General features: G+C 32.8%; 3 protein-coding genes and 1 non-coding gene across 5 annotated transcripts; 2 read left to right on the top strand and 2 right to left on the bottom strand.

Annotated features, from left to right (window-relative positions):
• The first annotated feature begins 95 nt into the window (after positions 1-95).
• LOC122609889 lies at positions 96-1,586 on the top strand. Its single transcript, XM_043782839.1, has 2 exons — positions 96-438; positions 1,266-1,586. The coding sequence occupies exons 1-2, from the start codon at positions 191-193 to the stop codon at positions 1,441-1,443; spliced, it is 426 nt and encodes a 141-aa protein (XP_043638774.1). The 5' UTR covers positions 96-190; the 3' UTR covers positions 1,444-1,586.
• Positions 1,444-8,287, bottom strand: LOC122609886. Of its 2 annotated transcripts, XM_043782836.1 has the most exons (14): positions 7,914-8,211; positions 7,724-7,794; positions 6,566-6,754; positions 5,782-5,873; positions 5,367-5,560; positions 5,087-5,268; positions 4,063-4,401; positions 3,906-3,970; positions 3,089-3,137; positions 2,848-3,001; positions 2,681-2,765; positions 2,217-2,286; positions 1,978-2,118; positions 1,444-1,904 (listed from the first exon to the last, which is right to left on the bottom strand). In XM_043782836.1, exons 1-14 carry the CDS (start codon positions 8,044-8,046, stop codon positions 1,596-1,598), a joined length of 2,073 nt encoding a protein of 690 aa, XP_043638771.1. In that variant the 5' UTR covers positions 8,047-8,211; the 3' UTR covers positions 1,444-1,595. The 2 variants fall into 2 exon arrangements, with proteins under 2 accessions (XP_043638771.1, XP_043638772.1); XM_043782837.1 differs by lacking the exon at positions 1,444-1,904 and having other exon boundaries at positions 2,027-2,118; positions 2,217-2,281; positions 7,914-8,287.
• Positions 8,288-10,868: 2,581 nt separating this feature from the next.
• On the bottom strand, positions 10,869-14,901 carry LOC122578480 (GDSL esterase/lipase At5g55050). The gene is made up of 5 exons (XM_043750454.1): positions 14,552-14,901; positions 14,227-14,372; positions 11,853-12,089; positions 11,522-11,771; positions 10,869-11,347 (listed from the first exon to the last, which is right to left on the bottom strand). The coding sequence occupies exons 1-5, from the start codon at positions 14,814-14,816 to the stop codon at positions 11,127-11,129; spliced, it is 1,119 nt and encodes a 372-aa protein (XP_043606389.1). The 5' UTR covers positions 14,817-14,901; the 3' UTR covers positions 10,869-11,126.
• TRNAF-GAA lies at positions 12,136-12,208 on the top strand. The gene has a single exon. It is a non-coding gene; the product is annotated as a tRNA-Phe (tRNA).
• Positions 14,902-22,363: the final 7,462 nt, after the last annotated feature.

The following is a 22,363-nucleotide window of genomic DNA, read 5'->3' as shown; positions in this document are numbered from 1 at the left end:
AAAATAAAAAACAAAAAAAAAAAACATAACAAATAAAAGTCACGTGGATAAGATTGTGACAGGGTGTGAATTCTTAAAAGATAACCTAAACCCCAAAAATGTAATCCACATCCTAATTTCCCAAGTGGACGGACTGGTTCAACCTAGCTGCATATAATGCCATTAAACTGAAATTTAAAAGAAAAAAAAAATGAAGTCTATCAACTGCTACCATACTACTACACCACTTCATTGGTCATCAAATGCTAGACAATATTCACTACCATGTGGGTCTAACTTTGCAAGAAACAACTTTTACCTGCCATTATTAGTAAATCCTGCGAGGACCAAGTCGTCGTCGACCATGGCATCAATGGGCGCCGGTATCACCTCATCAGTGGTTCTTGCAGTCAATTCACCAGCTACCACAGGAGATTTGTCAGTCTTGATTCCTACAAGGTTTGTTCAATCAATTCTACCATCTTATCTTAATCAGTATATGTGCATTCATTGGTATACGTGTGTGTTTGTGTATATATGTAAGTGTTCGTTACATAGCTAAGCTTGCCTGGTGCTAACCATACACGAAACCAGACCAAATTAACCGACCCTTAACTGACAAAATTAGACTGAATTGAACATGTTTGGATAAGTGATATAATTAATCAACTGACCCAAAAAACATCATCGCATATTGATTTTCTACTTTGACCAGTTTTCTCCTCCGTAGTTCATTTATAAACTCTTTGTGAGTGTGATAATGAACCAATATTTTGGGACTAATAAGTGTTTTATGGGCTTAAGACCGTATAGCATGTGACTTCAGGGTTGCTGGTTCAGAACTTGACATGTGCCACACTATTTACTGATAGTGTCCTTTTAAATCTATTTTCCTGACCACCCCAATTCAATGTCTAGCCCGGTTTTTCAAACATTGATTGTTCCCAACAATTGGTCAATTTGATTCAGAAATATGAATCATCCGATGTGTGACCTATGTATGTTATCTGCTTATGTTGAATGGGTCAAATGTAACCCAAAAGTCTTCAGTGTATACAAGCTCTTAAATAATTTTATTCGGGGTTTAGAAACTTATCATGGTAACAGAACTGTCCTGTAACAAGATTTGACGCATTAACTTGTGGGTCAACCCAACCTGAATGTTCTAGCCTGACTCCATTTCTGACCCATTTCCTAACACGACCCGTCCATCTTGTCATCTCTTGTATCTGTGTGCAATTATACATGATACAGTCTGAAAATTAAATATTGTACCTGGTTGACAGCGCAGTGTTCCTGTTTCTTTACTGGATTGCCAACTTTGTAGTGCCAGAATTCGTTGTGAAGGATCTAGAATCTCAAGATGCAAGTAAAGAGCGTAGCCAAAACGAGAAAGAAAGCATTACGTTAAGCAGAACAACTAACTCGGAACCAAAAAAAAAGGGATTTCAAAGCACAAAGTGATTCAGTTACTTCAAGATTTCATTCATGTAATTGTGTTTTGATGATATAATATACAGTTACTTTGTTGTATATGAAAAAACAGAATCCCATCACTCCCCAAGAAATTAAATTTAGCTCATTAATTCATATAAAATTTACAGTAAGATCAATGATTATACATCTATCCAATCATTCTGAATTGAACTAACTGGTTTCTCAGCTGGGGATGCACTCCCAGCTCTCGGTGGTTTCTTTGAAAACATCGATGAGATAGATTGACGTAATGGGTTTTCTTCCGCATTTTTTGGGTCTTTTGGTGGTGTTTTCCCGGAACTCTTGTCTTTGTTACCAAAGACAAAACTCAGCCTTCGAAATCGAGCTTTTAGTTCACCAGCTGTAGGAGTATCATCCCCTTGGTGATGCTTCGAGAGCCTTATGAACTCGTCAGGGTTCAGTACCATCATCACCACTGTGTCATAAACCTACCACCAATGATAAAATTAATGAATGATAACAGTCACATACAAATACATGAAATTATGAAAATTAATATACCTGACATATGTCATCAACTTTCTCAAACCAACTTTTTCCTTGACAAGTAGCAACAATGTAATCTTTGCACTCGAGGAACAGCTTGTACAAAGATTCATTTGATGAAATTCTGGCTTCTGCAATTGCACATCCTGAGCACAGCTGAAAACCAAACAACTTACATCATTTAACACCTTATATCTTATTTATACAATCATCATCAGTAAAATAAAGGTAAAATTTTCGAAGTAGTGACTTACAAGAGAAATGTATAGTTGTTCAAAAAAATCAGAAGGTGGAAAGTCCTCTAAGCCATGAAGAATGCCTTCGCTACCGACATAATGAATCATGCACATTTTATCAGACGGCAACACAACAGTAAAGGTGGCGATTATGACCCATTTACTTGTGAATGGATTGATTCATGTTATGTTTTATTGCGTAGGTGTTCCAGATAGAAATAAAAGCTCAAAGGAAAACTGCCCAAACAATCTAAAGGTTGCTTAAAGTGTATTTGTTATGCATAAAACTGCCTAGCCAATTTGGCAGGCTAATTATTACTGTAATTAGAACCAAAATTTTTGGACAAAAGTATTTCAACTTTCAAGACTACCAGACAAGGGTGTCTTTTGACCAATTACCCAACGGCCCAACCCATCAATTTTCCACCTGTACACAGATGTAACCAAGAATATGATGACAGAAATGAACATGTCTAACTTACACAGACAAGTCTTCATCATATAATGGAGACTGTTTAACAGCGGGTACAGGTTTTGCGGTTTCCCAAATCTCTCTCCACAAATTCCCTGAGAAACCAACACCAAAACGACAAATTATACAATAGGCAACACTTTTTGGCGAGGCAATGTACTGTTAATTACTATATACCTTCTTTTTGCATGCGCATGCTTAAGTGTCCTCTAGATGACATATTATCACCACCAACAGGTTCTTTATTTTCGTCATCTGTTGTGGACTCCATCCAATCAGGGGGTGAATGCCATCTAACAAAATCTTCTAATATGCACCCGGGATTTGCAGCCTAAGACATAAAAACAGAAGCACTGCACGGTTAGCTGAATATAATAACTCTTGTCATATTACGTTTGCACTTCATAGCCTTAGTCACCTTGAAAGCCTGCATGTCTGAAAGGAGTTGAGAGCACCCAGCTCCAACACTGATAAGACAAAAATGTTGAAACTTGTTTAGAATGCCATAACATTAGTTTATTTATTAAAGGCAAAACAGAAAACGTAAACACGGGTAGATGAGGTGCATGCGAGTCAGCACTAATACCAATCAATGCACTTCACCTTTTTTGGCTAGTAAGGATTTATAGAAACTAGAATGAAGCTATCTAGTTCGTTAAACATGGCAGTCCCCTTACTGATATTTTATCAAGGATCATAATCATGTAAAAGAAGCTACACGTTAGTCCTCTTTTTCCAGAAGTTGGTACTTCTCATTCATTTTAAGAAAATAACAAACTGCTGAAGCTTCTTATTTCTAGTCTCTAAGTCCGATACCTTTGGTATTTTAGTACTTACGAATAGGGCTGTAAGCAAGCCGAGCTTGAGCTTAGCTCGTATAGTTTTAGAGAGCTTGAGCTCTCGTAACGAGCTTATAACGAGTCGAGCTCAAGTGGCTCGCGAGTTTCCTGGCTCGTTTACTGCCCTACTTAAGAAATACTTTAATGGCATTTTTAAAATGATTATGTGAAAGCTAATAATTACAATATGATACATGTAAAAGGAGCTGCAAGAAATAGTGTTTGGGTGTCCTACTGCTGCTTGCAGTTGTATTAGCCGGTTATTCAAGTGCTCGGAAAATTCCAATTGATTAAGTAAATTTTGGGTTTGTAGACGACATGTTCTTAAGATAGTCAAAGAAACAGATAGATAGCATGGGATCCTGTCATATAGAATCTGAGTACTCAATTACTAACCTCCCTGTACGCAATATAAATTCCTCTGTTTCCTTGACAAGATCTTCTGTGAGCAAGGGCTCTTCCTGAAAAATGACACATAAATATACTCCCACAAAAACAAAAGCAGCTTGACCACACCAAATTAAATTGAAAATTCAAATAATTTAGAAAAAACCTGCATAACGGGGGCATACACACGTTCACCAGTTTCCAACAGTGTTAAATTCTCACATTGCTCGGCAGCTCCTAATCTAAGCACAAGTTCTCCAGAGCTAACTTTAGCATACAAAAGATCTGGAGTAGTTTCTTCATTCAAAGGTGACATGTCATCATTGATATTGGCTTGTTTTAAGACTGAATCTAGTGATTCTGTAGCAATTGCACGACGCTGTTTCCTAGAAATACAGCAATTGATAACCTGCAACTGCTGATACAACAGACAGCAATTTAAATCTGGAACTTTATCAGCAGGAATGCCAGGAATATGTTGTCCTTCACACCATAGTCTTCTTAGCTGCACCCAAAAGTTCAGAAAGCATTGGCAGTGAAATAAACATATGAAGATAATGTTTCTAGCCAGATGATAAAAAACAGATATGAATCACAGCTAACTCAAAAAAGGCATAGGCAAGCTACGAAAAAAACCACAATGTATACAGCAGTTGGCAATTACGGCCTAACTATATACAAATGGGTCAATTTGGGTAATGTTTTATGGGTCAAAAAGGTTAAGCAAAAAGATTTAACTGAAGAGAAAAGAGATCAAGCCAGGGGAAAGTCATTCGAAGGACATTAAAATGCATAAAACCTTCTGTATCAGTGTATTGTTTCACTAAGACTAAAAACTCAGATTAACTGTAGTAACACATTAGAATTTTACATGTATTTAAACGTTAAGTCTATATACTATCTCCTGTTCAAAAAAAAAAGTCTATATACTATCTCAACATAAAATAACTAAAATTTTGGCCGGGTGGCCCAAACCCTGAACCCATTTGGCCCCTGCATGAAAAAGACATGCTTTGACCCAAACCTGTTACTTCACATCAATCAGCCCAACCATTTTGCAACCCATATACAAAAGCCTGTCCACTTAGGAGAGGCCCAATTATCATAGTTCAAACTGGTGACCAAGGTACGTATGGACACCTTAACATTTATAAGGATCAATAAAGTGAAAGAGAGAGAAACTCACTTACTTCTGCTACAACCCTGCACCAAAATGATGCCATTCTCCTAATAGTTTTCAAACATCCAATGGCTTCAGCAAGCTCTACAATAAAGCTGTCAGGAGGAGCACCATGAAGATCCTTCAGCAAAGACGTAATTGCTGTATTTGTCTCCAACCAATGACTACTCTTCCTTCCAACAAGATGTCCTTCTGAAAATATCTTGCAAGAAATTGAAAGATTGTCATGGGACAATGCAAAAAAATCTAGCCAACATATTTCGTTGTAGCAACCATAACGAAGAATCTACCTGCACCAAGCAGAGAGTTAAAAAGAGACACTAATTTCTCATCAGCGCCAAACTCCACATCAATCTTATCCTCCTTATCCCTCAGTACCAATGACTTCACTGTGGAAAAGTTCAAACCAGGTTTCTCTCTGACAGGTGAAGACCCTCTAGATGAAATGAGAAGATCTTTCATCGACCTGGTCATTCTCGTGGTCCTGCATGCAACATGTAACTCTAGTTTTACTCAAACTTGATATCTTGCGTCTCATATAACATTACAAATTATTTATTTGCTATTATTCCCTCCACTTTCTTGAGGATACAGCAGAATGGATATTAAAAAGCAAAAAAAAAAAAGTGTCTGGTGATTAAAAAAAAATAATGTTGGTTCCAGTCAACTGGAAAAGACAAACATCGAATAGCAGAAATAACTTACTCAACACCAACGGCCAATTGCCTAAGCACAAGTGCTGATGGTATGACGTCAATATTCGGGTTGTCGGAACCCAATAAACTGCAGTCTGGTTCCTAGAAGATAAGAACATCACTTGCAGTTGTAAGATACAATAAGAATCATACTATTTCACAGAAGGGTTGAAGGATAAATCTCAATATCCATTTTGCATGCTAATGCTCAAAGTAAGAGTCATCATATTTCCGGTGCATATGTAATAACATAAGTCACTAGTATAGAAACATTCAAGAGCCGATTAGTTAGCAAAGAACTCGCAACAAGATTCACAAAACTCCACCTACAGCCTTCCCTAAACTTTAATATATATATATATATATGAAACTCAGCACAGCAAACGTACTTGATGACTCCTTGTTACTAATTGTACATCCTAAAGTTTCTTCAGGGGGATATTAGTGTTTAGCTAAAAACTTGGTAAGAACTATTATACTAACCACGAGAGCGAGACTTCACACTATGAAATCTGTGACTCTTAAACAGGTTTACATTCAGTAAAGATTCTATTTACTAATTGTGCATCCTAAAGTTTCTAAAGTGAGATATTGGTATTACGCTAAGCAGTTCAGAAGAATTCTTATGCTAACCACCTCAGGGGAACTTCACACTAGGAAATCCGCGACTCTTAAAAAAGGCTAACTATCAGTAAACATTCTTGAGTGAAGAAGTTACATTAGTATATGCTCTATATTCACTTGCCAGCAACAATCTCTTACTAAAATCAATGTTCAAGTAACCATTCTATTACCTTTGATACAGGACTTCCACCTGGTAGTAACAGATTTTCATCAGATATTGAAAAAGACATTGTATTATTATCATCGGTTTTATCAGCAGCTTCTTGAGCTCCCTTTTTCCCAAACCTTATGTTTTTAAATCTTTCCTGCCAATCCTGCTTCGTCTTGATCGGCTCCGGCCTCCGCCTTGCATTCTTCTCCTATCAAATTCAAAACAAGCCAAATGCCAGATGATGTTAATTTTTGTGAAATATATAATAAGTCAAGGGACAAATCACAGTAAAGTGTGGGGGTGTAAACTGTAACTAGGCAGTTAAAGTTCGTTAGTCTGGTTGTTATGAGTTAGATATGGTTAGAGCATGTTATGTATAAAGCAGGTATATGCTTTTTGGTAATCAATCGCATAGTTTCGACCAGGTCTTTCTCAATCTCATTCTTAAACCATTCATGTAGTTATGGCTCAAATGATGTACTTGCTTCCACTTGATGTGGTATCAGAGCATTGGCTCATTTGATTCACATATTTTAGACCTAGATTATTGAAATGATAGTTGCATGACGTCAATTTCTACTTGGTCGATATTAAGTCAACTACTTGTTTCTTGTTTTGTTTCTCCATCTATCTCAGCGGTTGATTAGTACTCTGAATCGTTGGCAATCCAACCTAAGTTACATCCACAAAAAATAGTAGGCACAATTCGAGTATGATATATGTCACTCTTCACATTGCTAGCTCGGATGACCAATGTATGACACCAACGAAAAGTGGAAGTCACTGGTAGTACAGTACGTTCCTTGGACGGGGTTCGATAGAGCTTTAGCTCTGCATGTGTCGAGCTCGAGCTCATTTAAGCTCAGCTAGAATCGAGCTATAACAAGTCAAACTCGAGTAATTTTAGAAGTATCTTGGGTCGTTTACAACCCTAGGTATAGCAGCCATCGAGATTTTAATCTAATGTGATATTAGCAATATCTAATCCAACAATTACGCATTCCTAAAACTACCACTTGTCTTCATATTATCATCATCAATTTTTTCTTCAATTGTGATCTAACTTCGAATCCTAAACTAATCAGCTCTTACATAAATAAATAGCTACGTACATATACATGTATATATATACATATCCATATCTATCTATTTCTATAATATATATGTGTAAACTGACCTTTGAAACGATCACATCGGCCGGAATATCAATCTGCTCAGAAACTGATGACGATTGTTTAACGTAATCATCTTCAGTAAACAAATATTAATAATAGATAAATAAATGAGTCCGAGATCCAAAAGAAATAAATCAAAAAATATAGATAGATACAGATACATAGATATAAATAGAAGGAAGTGGTTGAGACCTAGATCGGAGGAAGAATCCGATTTTTTAATAGTATCAGTGAAAACTTTTTCGGCTTTAGCAGCGGCGGAATGGAAGGCTGTTTTCGCTTTAGATACAAATCCACTACTATTACTTGATGATGACGCCGCCATTTTCTTTTTTCTTTTTTTTTTTTACTGATTTTATCTTATTTTGGTTACGGAAATGAAGGCATGTTTGAAGGAAAGGAGGGAAATGAATTGATTGATTTATTGGAGATTTTAGCAATTGAGTAAAAAACACGCGCACACACACACACACAGAGTAAGTTTAATTCAAAGTCTTCAAATGCATGTGCTGTATGTATATGACTATTGTGTGTGTATATGTATATATTTGTTTCAGACAGTGGGGTGGGGGAGTGCGCGTCTCGTATTCTGTTTCTGTTTGCGGACTATCGGATTTCCGGATATTACAAACACCTTTTTGGTTTTTTTATTATTGGATAGATCGAAAGGAGTCGCCAATTTTTTTTATGAATGAACTAGTGGACCCGTACAATACATGTTGTGTAAAACCTATTGTAATCTCACTGTTAATTACGAGTATGTTAAAAATATATAACTTTTTTCGTTTCAGAATCGTTTTACTTTGAATATTTAAAATCTTTCTTTTTAAATTTTGATTTTAATTTTTCTTTTTTTATATAAAACTTGATAAAACTATGACTTTGGATTCATATAAGAACATAATAATCTTGAAACTAAATTAAGTCAAAAAAACCTTCTTATTATTTGTAAAGTTAATTAATTTGCATAGTTTGCAATCTGGGTATCATACAACTACAGAACTACCTACATCATTTATAATCACCGTCAGGTCTATCTTTTTGACCAAGCCTAAAGCGGCAACATAAAATCTATAATGATAAACATAGGTGTTTTTGTAAGTCCAACTAGTTTATAACACGCGAAATTTGTATATATATATTTTTTGCTTTAAAGAACTTTTAATCCCTAAAAACTATTAACATTTAAAAAAATATTTACATACTTTTGAACAACAATTATAATACTACATTTATTGTCAAGGAAAAATGTTAAGAAATCATAATGTTTTCAACCATTAAACTAAAATATATGAAATATTTAAAGATATATTTTTTTTAACACTAAGTTGTAACTATACCTATACTTTTTTTAAAGGTATCAAATGTGTTATTTTAATTTAGGTATTTAAACAATCATATCAAAAAAAACTATGTAATATAAAGATTTTTGAAAAATACTTGTAGTTTCGTTGAAATAAAACTTTATTGATAAAAATAACACGTAATTAATATTTTTAGTAACAATATAATATTTTTAATGTTTTATTATAATTAAACACTAAAAAGGTAAAAATAAGTCAAAGAACTAAGATTCTTTACCAAAAGATAATTAGTGAAGTAAATGGTATAGTAGGTTATCAACAAATAAATAAACATATAGTAAATTTATCAATAACATATTCAATTATCAACCCATTTTAAATTTAAATTTTGTCAAATACTCAATTATACGACATTAGAAATACTAATATATAATCTATAAAACTGTGTATGTATGAACATATAATATATTATATTTTTTTATATGAGTTATAACAATAAAGAATAAGGAGTATTATTGTTATTAAGATTGGTTTAATAAAATTATTGAGTGATATATAATTAGGCCATTTATTAAACTAAAACAAATAAATGTAAAGTGTAATAAGTAAAGTATAAGGATTAAAAATGTTATTGACCAATTTTTAGATTAATGATGATGTCATCAAAGAAATTTAATGGTGGAAAATAAAAAATAAAATGTAATCAACGGCTCACACTTTTTTAAATTTAAATTAAAGGTTTTGTTTTTATATATGTTAAAGATCCTGATAGAAATGTTTAGGCACTATTGTAGACCTCCTAAGATTACTTTTTCGGATAATGTGAGATTTCGAGATACATTTTTTTGACATTATAAATTGATGATAACGTAGCGATTGAGACGTTATATTTTTTTACACAAGTTGACTTGGGTTGTCCATGTAATGGGTCGCTTTCGCTTTTGTTTAATTTGTTAACATTCCACAAAAAGAAAGAAATAATACAAATGAACGTTGTTACTTGTTAATGGCTATTTACTTCTTCTTCTTCTTCTTTTTTTTAATATATAATGGCTATTTACTAATCAGAAGTAATGTTTTACTTAAATATAAGTACGCATTATCGTATTCTTTTTGTAGATCGATTACGATATTTACACCGTCTTTAGTACGTTATTAAACCGTAATAAAAATTATACAACTCTAGCTTTCACATAATCAAAAGCGAATGTCTCTCTAAATCTTCACTAATTATTAAGCTTAAATCGGACCAAATCTTTTTCTTAGACGTACAACCATAGGGTTTGAACTTATGCCCCCTTTTGGTCTTTTGGATGAGCTTAAATTCTCACCTACATTACGCTACTTGCATTTAAGTTTGTTTATCTTAGTTCCCAAGAAGTTGTTATATACGAGTAGATTTTATCAAACAAAAAGCTAACATACTTAACATGAATAAACAATATCCAAAATAATTTCGTTAAGTTTTGTGACCTTAACAAAACAGGTATGCTTACTCAGTTACTTAATTATTAAGCTATGTACCATTTCAAAAAAAATTATTAAGCTATGTTTTAACTTTTCATATTATGGATATCTAATCATCAAGTCATGATTAATTATGCTTAATTATTGTAGTTACTAAAATCACGATCAACGACTTTGTATTATTCAGGATAAACAAAATCAATCAATCATTCCTTTCTTTCTTATTACTTTTTGGGACCATATGTGGTAGTATCGACCAACAAAATATTTTGTTGAACTTTATTAGAGTGAATGTTGTTTTTTCTAAAAAAGCAAGTACTTTTCATACAACACCATCAATATTCATCATAATTCTTGTCAATGGCTCCACAACTAATACTCGTAAATCTAAATCATATATATATCATTTCATTGATACGACAGCTTTAAATACAAACCCAACCCTGGAAATTAAGTATGAATGTATCATATCATTGAAAGCAACGATAAGATTTTAACAAAAAGCTATTTAATTCAACACATATGCATATATACTTAAGAAGACTACTTCTTCATAGTCTGTTGGCTAAAACACAAAATGAATGTATAAATATGTTTCGTGACCGTGTATGTATATCTGTTTAATGTTTGTGTTCTAGACTTTAACAAGTTGTTCAACATTCATTGGAGTCGAATATTGTTGTGATCCACTCCAAATAAAGCCTGCAAAAATATGAGATGTGCTTTCTGTAGGATGGTAGAGATCCCAAAATAGATGGTTTTTCCGGTTGGAGCAGTATGTCGAAATTGGGATGCAAGGGATGTCAGCTTTTAAGTTGCCTAGCCCGCAACAAGCTTCTTTTATCTCCGTTATTCCTGAAATAAAACCAATCAATATAATGAGAATTTTGTTTTTCAACATCATGAGAAACTTAAGATGATTATAAAGCAGTGCTTAATTGCATTCAAGATATTCATGGTTCAATATATATACTATGTATTGAAATGAAATGAAATGTTTCATAAAGAATGTTGTCAAGGATTGATTACCGTAAGTTTCAGGATGTTGGATGAGACCATTCATAACGTCATAGGTATCAAAATAAGAGTAATGGATATCCGATGATTCTGATTTCAATTCCTTCAACAAAGCCTTTAGACCTTCATTGTACTTTGTCGACCAATAATTCGCTTCTACCTTGCAGTCACTAGTAGTATTTTGCTTCCTTTGCGCCGGACAACATCCAATCACTCCAACTCCACTTATAACAAATTTGCGCGCTCCCATTTCATACATTCTCTGCGGCCAAATCAAGTAACCCAACATTAGCACCAAACAAAAAAATCTTTAATGAAATAAATAAATTGGTTAATGGGTTACCTTCATAAGTCCTTTAAGGGTGGAGACCATGAGATCAACATATTGTTGTGGAGTGTATTGCTTAGAGACTTTAGAGTCTTTGTTGAAGTAGCCAAAGAGATCATTGCTTCCAATAACAATTGTAAATAAGGACTTGGATAAATGGGCTTGGGCACCAACTGAGCCCAAATCTTGAACCAGTTGGTCATGGACTAGAGAGTAGTAGCTCACTTGCTTTGTCAAAGGAATTGATTGCTTCTATAAATTCCAATAAATAAAACTAGTGTCAAAGTTTTAAGCAAAAGCGGGGATAGCTCAGTTGGGAGAGCGTCAGACTGAAGATCTGAAGGTCACGTGTTCGATCCACGTTCACCGCATTTCCATAATTTTTCTTTTCTTTTCACATTTTATGGTATGATTCTTTTTACATATGTGCATATGACATGTATTATCTTTTATTTATTTATTTTCCATCTTTATCTTTATGTATTTGTCTCTATTTCACACAAGAAAAAGACTTTTTGTTTTTAGAATAAAAGTCATGTTTAGATGGATGGTCTTAAAATATTGAGATTGATATGGATACTAACGCTTTCTTTTTTGAGGTAAAATTTCTAAAGTTCACAAACTTAATGATGAGTTGCCAATAGAGATTTTCTCTAAGTAATAGTAATGTTTTATTTACTATGCTATGATTATATTTATGTGTATATAACTATCATTGTTGTTGAATTAATATTATCATATCAACAATCAATTATATGTATCATTAGAGGGATTTAATTTAGACCACAAATAAAACTTGAGGACGTGTTACATTAAGTATAATAATACACAATGAACCATGACAAATCTTAGCAACTTTTCGAAGGTGATTCTAATTAAATTTTGTTTTAAGGTTACATTTTTCTTTAATAATTTTAAATCGTTACTTCGTTATGTAGTCTTGGAATAATAAAATAAAGTGATGCCCATGCATCTCTGCAAAAGGTGAATCTTGATGTTAGTGGTTTCGAGTCTTTTGACCTTTTTGGACTTTCACCAAAATGTCTCCTGGTGCCTTTTTCTTTCCATTTTAGCTTTTTTTTTTATCTATTGGTATGTCTCCTAGGTCATTTTAGAATAGATCTCTTATATTAATAAACAAAATTGTTTTTAAAAATTATTTTTAGAAAAATAATGACATGTCAAACCTTCATATTTTGCTAACACAATATTTAAATAGATATGACATCATAATCTTTGTATTTTTATTTTCTTATTGTTTTTTTTTTACCTTAAACATGTTTAATTCCTTTAACTATCTTAAACTTTCATTCATTTTTCTATCCTCATAAAAATAATTTTTAAAACATATATACAATGATAAATGAATAGTAATCAACATTAACATTAAACCTTTTACGGGTTTTTTTCAAAAAACTTTGAACTTTTTTCTTCTAATATTGATATGAACGGAAAATATCTGGGTCAAAACCGATTTAACTTCAAAAACCCAGATTGAACCCGGGTTTAATTAGCTAGTGTATAATGGTATCTGGGTTAAAACTAATTACATGCCTCATATCTTAAATAATAATAACCTCATATCTTAATTAATAATTTTCATGATCTGTAGATACTAGATACACTATACACCATTAAAATACAAATTTGGTATTATTGTCTTTCTTCTTTTTTTAACAATAGTATCATATTCTCATATCATGCACGTATTACGCACTAACTTTTTATTCTAATAAACAATTTTATGTTAGCACTGCACATAACTAAAGCTCAACTACATTTAACTTTAATTATATGTACATGTATTAATTGGTTGTACACATTAATTAATTAAATTGCGACAGTGATGTTATATATCTTGTCTTTATATTTATTTATATATATATATATATATATATATATATGTTTCATCATTATTATCAAACAAAATTATTTTTCCAAGTTATTGGAAAGAATTAATATAGCATTATTATGTCACCTATATGTATTTATGAATTTATGATAAGAGTTTACCAACCTATAACTATCATTTAGTACAATTAAGACACTCTAACCTATTATATAAAGTTAATTATATGTTCAACTTTATCCAATGAAAACGAAGAAGACACTTTCTAGATCAACAATCGTTGCGTACGTACTTTCTTTGATGTTTCTTTACAAATTAAATGGTGTCCTACCATATAATATATGAAACTTAAACTTAATTATCAACCATCACAAATGTTCCTCTACGCCATGCATTCGTTATCTAATAGTATTGACGTTGTTTTCATTTTTTGTGTCATTTAAACTTTTATCTAATTATGTCTAGATAACAATAATGATATGAATCATGAAAATATTCTACAAGTTTTTGAGATATATATATATATATATATATACTTACAAATAGTTCATCTGTTCCATTAAAGATACCGGCACCTCCTGATGCAAAATTGACCCCGGTAAGCGTTACATTGGTGCTGCTCAACTTTTTCGCGTGTGATACAAGTGAAAGATATGGCGGCGGCGATGGTAGTCCGACCTTATCAGCTGCCAAATCAGACATGTAACATTTCATCAATTACAAAACAATTTAAAATAAGCATGCAGTTTGTAACTGAGCTGATTGAAACAAATTTCAAACAGTTTATTAATTAGTTACAAACTGCAAGAAATAAGTTATTCAGTTATGAATAACTGTGCATGGTGTATGAAAAAGTACGACTTACCTAGAAAATCAACCGCGTTCTTTCCATTACTAAACCGGCCAGTGGCTTTTCCTGTGGGAAAATCCACACCGTTATGAGGAAAATCCGCTTTGGCAAGGGACAAAGTCAAGTAGTTATTATTTCCAACGTCGACTAACGAGTCTCCGAATATGTAGATACCCGGAACTGATGCACACCAAACACGACAAGAACCGAACACTAAAACACAGAAAAACAAGGAAGTAATGAAGTTAAACGGAGCTTCATTACTGAAAGTTATAGCCATGGCAAGTAGTATTTGGCTAGCTAGCTAGCTAGCTAGTGTGTGTTTTGTGTGAAATATGTGTTAATGAATGATTTGGAATGAGTTGAAGTTATGGGGATTATATATAGATTGAAATGGGGCCAAAACAGGAGTGTGAACGACTGGTAGAAAAATCGAAGTTACGATTCTGATTGTCTCAGATGTACGATTAACGTGTGCGTGCTTTATGGTGTGGTTCAATAAATTCCATAATAATGGTCCATGTGGCATATGTGGTGCTTTTTTTTGGAAAAACAAATAAAAAGATAATATAAACAATATATGTAGAGGAGAAGGGTAGTCCAGTTAGATATATATAACAAGTAATTTAGGACCAAGGAGTGTCCTTGCTCCGAGTCGAGGCAAAGATTGATAATGAAGGATCAAGCTTAACTCGTTCAGAAGAAACCTAGTAGGACGAGTTTCATGAGGTTTCAATATGCATGTTCAAACTTAGAGCCATTAGTTATTCGCTCGCTCGTCATTCACTGAATGACAAGTCGATACCATTTATAATTAAGTGTGACTTTGTCATTGGTTATAAATGGGACATGATGATATAGATGAAAAGATGTTTGGTTTATTTTGAGATAATAACTTAACCACACAATATTTTTACATAAGATACCATTTTAATCGAGATTCTTTTTATTTTAGTTTAACATCCACAAAATCACAATAAAAGCGAAATTTGCAATAAAATATTAAGACTGCACTGAGAAAGTCAAAATCGCAACTAGAAAAAACACAAAATTGCAATGAGAAAGTCAAAGTCGCAACGAGAAACACATAAAATTGCAATGGGAAATTACAAAATTGTAACGACAAAGTATAAATCGCAATGGAAAGCCAAAATCGCAACGAGAAAATATAAAATCGTAATGAGAAAATCATAATCACAATGAGAAAGTCAAATTTTGTAACTTTTCATTGCGATTGTTTGCTTTTTTTGTTGTGATTTTGACTTTGTAATTGATCTAAAGCTAGGTTGTACTAATTGTTATAACTTATTCCAAAATGTGGTTCAGTTTAATGGTTTTATTCGAAATTTTTTTTTAACTCTTTCCAAAAATGGAGTTTAATGGTTTTATTTGAAATTTTTTTAACTCTTTCCAAAAAGGGACTAATAGGTTAAGAGAGGTAGAATTTTTAGATGGTAGTATAGAAATATAACTTATAATGATAATTAATTTTTAAAATTATTGATATAAAACTATGAATGAGTACATAAATATGAAAAGGAATACTAAGGGCGCGTTTGGTTCACAGAATGTTTTGGTAAAGAATGAAATCTTTCAAAGAAATTGGAATTTAAAGGAATGGAATTTGACGGAATGTTTTTGATTTTTTGAAAATTCAAGTGATGGAAGGAATGAAATTTCTTCCTCCATCCCCAAGGAATGGAGATTCCATCAAATGATGGAATGTTTACATTCCTATGGAATGAGATTCTCTTTTCTTTGTGCAACCAAACGCATTAAGGAATGAAATTCAATTCCAATTCCATCAAATTCTATCAGATTTTGTGAACCAAACGCGACCTAAGTGGCTTAAAAAGAAATTTTCGCACAATTGGCAGTCAACTTTTGACTTTTTATTTGGATGATATCATTTTTGTGTATATGGTGTCAAAGTGATCCCAACATTCTAATTCTAGTTTGACATTACAAAAAGTCAAAGAAACATGTTAATCATTGATATTCTCCATATCCAACTACTCATATACAGTACAATTCTTTGGGAAATTTATACGGTTGGTTTTGAGGTTTGTACAAATTTCAACAATCGCAACTATGTTATCTGTATTTATACCGCTTGAGAAACTATATTTATACAATATTGCCACAAAAGACCATTTCTTTTCTTTTTCTTTTCTTTTTTGAGAATCATATGATATTTTCATTTAATTTTATAAATACTAATAATTTGAATAGGGGTAACATTCTAAGCTTAAACAATTTCAACGACTAGTTTTAACTAGCATAGCGCCCCATGCAATGCAATATATATTAGTAAAAAAAAAACGAAATTAAACAAAATTTAAATATATGATTATAAATTAAAAATTCATCATAACATATGTAAAAAAAATTTGAATAAAAAATCAACTTTTAGCATACAATTTTACTAGTCTTATTGACGGGTCACTAATTTAATCGATCATTTCCATTTTTTACGACAGTAGACCCATCAAAAATGAAGAAAAAAAAATACTCTTGCCAACATGCATGAAACCCCAAATTTATTTTATCACATTTAAAACTTAAACATATGATCCCGTCATTTTTGTCTAATGTAGGAGTTAGACCCATTAAGTTGATTTTAAAAATTTTGAACACATTATTTCTAGAAAATGTAAATTCTCTTAAAAGATTATTTTAAAAATCCTTCAAAACCACATAAAAAATAAAAATAAATGGGTGAGAACCTTCTGGTCTCATGTACCGTCTTGGCACCCAGAGCGTACACTCATATAACTCATGCCCGCTGACTTACTATTCTCACACATGGGTCACTAAATATAGTTTCTGCTCTTGCCTTTGGCAACAATTGAACATGTGACTTGTAACCTTCATCTGTGAGCCCATGTGGTCAAATGGTGACGGTACCAATTGATCTATTGATCTATGATCAATTGGTCTTCAAAACCACTTGAATATGACATGTATATTTCATTATTTCTCTTTCTGAATTTCAATATCTAAAATTGGCACATATCATGATCTTGTAATTAGTATATTTTTAGAAGGATTAGACTTAGAGAATATATCATTTTATATCATTTTCTTAGTTAAAATCTCGAGGCCCTAGTTAACGGTGTTAATTTTTTTCCGGATTTTACTAGAACTATCATTAATAACCGTTCTGAGAATTTGAGGTCTTTCTAAATTGCGTGATTCAAATTTGGCTCTCCTTCTTAATGGGTTTGGAGATATTGAACCGAAAGTAAGGCACTGTGGAGGAGGGTAGTTGATGTGATCTACAATACCAAGAAGTGTTGGAACCCTGTGCCTTTTAATCGCACCATCAGTGGGGTCTGGAAGTCAATTGTTAATGTCATTAGCAAAGTAAACGTACATGGGCTTGTTTTTAACCAATTGTTTAAAGGGGTTGTTGGTTGATGAATGTCCATTTTGTGATAAAAAACCCCTAAGAAAAGGCTTCATTTCTATGCTTAAATGAGTTATTATTCCGGAACTATTAGTACTTAATGAATGATGTGTTTACTCAAGTTCCCGGAAGATGCGAGAGAGGGTAAATGACATCAAGTGACTCAAGAAGGAAGCCTATGAAATTACAAGACACAAAGAAGTGATTCGGGAGCCAAACGAAGACGCGAGAACAAGTTCAGCAGCCACCAACGCCGCTCGCCACCTAGCCAGCACCGCTAAAACTCACCAGCATCACTAGCCCATAGAAGCCCAGGACCAACGCCGCTGGTCAGCCCAGATCAGAAAACCGACTTTTATCCACTATTTAAGTCGAACTAACCCTCAAAACCCTAGGAGAGAGCCGATTCAGCAGCCCTAGCCGCCCAGCAACAACCCTAGATCGAAATTGCAGATTCCAATGAGGTTTTGGAGCATCTAAACACCTTCCGATCTTCACTCTTGGTCTAGATATTTTATCTTTATTTACTTTATATTATCGAACAATGTCTTTCATCTTTTCAGACTTTGTTATTCCTTTAATAATGTTAGGCTAGTAGGCTGAATACTTGTTTGGATCGATGTGATCATGTAGACGCTTATTGTTTTACTGTGATTGTTTAGATTCTGTTGGATTGTGCTTTACTGTTTATCGTAGATCCATGTTTATTAGTAATTCATGTTGCTATTGGTTTTATATCTGAACATATTAGTTTAATTATGATGGTTGTCTATGATCATACACTAGGACTAATATGCTAGGACAGAAAACGACTAGTCGGTCTTTAACTAGAAGTAAAAAGTGATTCACTTGTAACCGAGGGATCCAGAACCATAGTAACTAGGATGAATTGAACATGAAGCTTAACAATACCAGACGCGATCCTTTGACTTGGAAACGAGCACTGTGGTCACCGGAGGGAATTATATCTGGTCATGACTTAAGAGCAGGTAATTAAAAGATGAATTAGTAACACAAACTTTAGGTCATAATGCTTAAAACAATGATTCTAGCGATAATTTGTTTTAAAGGGTAGTGTAAGTCTAGCGACAACACTACTAACTAGGCAAAGTGAATCTAACGAGAATATGAACCGTGATTAAGTTTCCAACAGGCTAACAAACCAGTAGGATAGTATTTGGTCGCACCATGAGATCGGAGATGCCAAACAATTATTTTAATTACTGTTATTTGCTTTTTCCAAACTACTTTCAGATTAGCCTCTCGCTGCAAAACGTGTGGTTAGATTTTAATTTACTGTTAAAAGTGTTAGTTTATTAGGAGTTGGTGACAAACCTCCAAACAAACTAGAATTACACGTACTACTAGATTAGGTAACGCAACGCGTCCTTACGAACGATCCTGTAACTTACCATTAGGCTATACTACACTGACCGGGTTCTCTGCTCGTAATTAAGTGTGTTTAGGTTAGATACTTACTTGTACAACATAAATTTAAAGACTAGAAATAAAACGCACATCATTGGTCAAGGGGATGATATAAGATTTTGGTTAGATGTTTGGACTTGTGATGCAACACTTAAGGAGCGTTTTGCTCTGCTCTTTGAGCTAGAAAAAGAAAAATAGTGTTTGATGAGGGAGCGCCTTAGAGTGAACAACAACAATTTTGGTGTTGTGATTAACTGGACCAGGACCCCGGTTTTCTCCCGGTGAAATGATGGAATGGCAGAACCTTTCTACTTTGGTTTCCAGCTTCTGCATTAAGAACGAACCTGATAGATGGACATGGGTGGGAGGGAAAGAAACATGTTTCTCGGTGAAAAGTGCAAAAGATTTCCTCAGAAGCGGGAACGATTACAGTGACCGGTTCGTGTTCAAAGGGCCTAAGTGGATTACAAAAGACTGCTAATGGTTTATGTGGAAAACTTCCATGAACAGGATTCCAACGTTGCTTGCTTTGAAGGAAAGGAATGTTATTTTTGACAATGTCAAATGTGTGCTTTGCAATGGAATGGAGTAAAGTCTGGAGCATCTGTTGTGCTCATGCGAATTGGCTCAACTCATTTGGTACAAAGTTAGTATATGGTGCAAGGTTATACAAGACTTTTTTGTAATTGAAGACTATACGGGACTTGGAAGAATTGCAAAAGAGATATTCAAAGGGATCATCTTTGTTTCGTGTTAGTGCATTTGGCGGGCTAGAAACAATAGAAGATTCAAAGAAGAGAGAAATTGTACGGAAAATGTCTTCCAAGAGATCAAGACAACTAGCTTTCTTTGGCTCAAACATCGATCAAGGAATTGTAATACTAGTTGGGAAAATTGGAACCGGTTCAATGTTTGTACATAACTTGTACGAGTAATTATTTGTGTCACTCTTCAATTGTGCGAGTCGACAATTTTTTGTGAATAATAGTTATTAAAAAAAAAAAACACGTGTAAAGACACTTGTTGGCCCAAACTCACTAAAAGGTAACTTTATAGTAGTTCATAGTTATGATTCATTGGTGGATGATTAAAGTTTAAAAACCGTGTTTTTAAAGTTAGTGTTGAGCCATTGACTTGAATTTTAATGTGAATTGGGACTATGGTGACAATTCACAAAAAAAATGGGGTTCACAGTGACATGGACCCATAATTGGTGTGAACTCTTGGCTTACATAGTTGCATTTCAGGGCTCTCTGTCTCCATCATTCTTGCTCCGGATCAATGTTTGGCTACAGCTAGATGTATGTCAATCACTCAAAAATATCTATTTTTCAATCAATAATATACCAACAAAGAATGTCGATTTCATGTAAGATCAAGTCACAATTTATAGGATTGATATGAAAACTTATTAATTAGTTGTCAATAATACCAACAAAGAATGCCGATTCCATGTAAATATATGTCGGCTATCGACAATTCAAATTAATACGTTTAATAATATATAGTTGTTACGAATGTGTTACGGAATAACTTTTTTTAGATAGCATTACCAACATGTTCCAGTATGTTATTACTAGCTAATTAACTTAGGTTTAACGAGGACATGTTAATTAAAATTTTGAAATTATAAATATATTTAAAAATAAATGTAAATTTTGGTATATATAAAAGTGATACTTCAACTAATACAACAATTAAAAAGTTAATAAATCAACTTAAACAATAATAATTTATAAACTAAAAATTATTACATTCAGTAAATAAAAAAAGACATTTTATATTTAATATTATATAAGATAGAATTTTTTTTCTTTTTAATAAATGACTAATACATTAATAAGGGACTATTTTTATTTTATTTTTTTATTTGACATCATAATTAAATAAAAAAAAATTAACATAAAATGTGGTCTTGGCACATCAAAGCTTTCTAAAATTACTTAAAAAAAACAATTTTATTTTTTTTATTATAAAGATATGCTTAAAAATTTATATCTTAGTATCTCATTATTGTATTATTAAATACTTAAATTATACAGTATGTTGTATACTTTTTAGGTATACTAGAAGGTGCTCGCGCATCGCAACGACAACGTTTTATAACGCGTGATATACTGTAACGGTAATACAAACTGTTTAGATTACCTTTTTGAGATGCGGCGATAAAGCATCACTGTAATTATCATTCTAAATGTAAGTCGATAACTGAGTGCAAAAATTTATAAGATACACAAATTAACCATAAAAATTAACCATCATAGATGGATAATACTAAATAGCAGTCGTCGTTGATGATCACAATTAAAAATATATAATATCAAAACCCAAATTTAGCTAACACTAAATATAAAGACCGATGATCAGAACACGGTTGAAAATATGTGTAGTAAAAATTTTCTTTTTGTGTAGTAAAATTCTTCTTATAAATTATGATGCAACATGAGATATGTTCGTCTATAATACAACTAAATTAAAATAAAGAAATAAAATAAAATAATTAACATAATAGAATGAAAATGAATTAAAAAATGATCTATTTTTTTTTAAGCAAAAACCAATATCAAATCAAATCTTGAAATCAATATATATTAGCATCACACAGAAGGAAAAAATATAAAATTTGATACATACATAAATCAAATCAAACCTAGAAAGATGAAAAGTGACGTCGTGATACGTGATGGTGTTTGATGTATGTGTGTTAGAGAAAGAGAATGAGAGTGATACATACAAACGAACGTGAGATATAATTTATGAGGTTTGCTAAATACAGCTCTTAGGTTGTATTTAATGTGCATAAATTATTTGTACATAAATTATTTGTACATTTACTATGAAAATCAGGGAGTAGACTTTTAATATGGAAGGTACAAGTGTTTTTATGCACATCAAAAAAATGTTGAATTTCCTAAAATATGGAGGTTGGTTTGCTTTATAAGGGACGAGAGATAGTACATGCGCGTTGCAGCAATGAGATGGTGGAGGTG

The sequence above is a fragment of the Erigeron canadensis genome, chromosome 8 (assembly GCF_010389155.1).
Source record: "Erigeron canadensis isolate Cc75 chromosome 8, C_canadensis_v1, whole genome shotgun sequence".
NCBI lineage: Eukaryota > Viridiplantae > Streptophyta > Magnoliopsida > Asterales > Asteraceae > Erigeron > Erigeron canadensis.
This window is presented reverse-complemented; position numbering and strand designations above follow the sequence as displayed.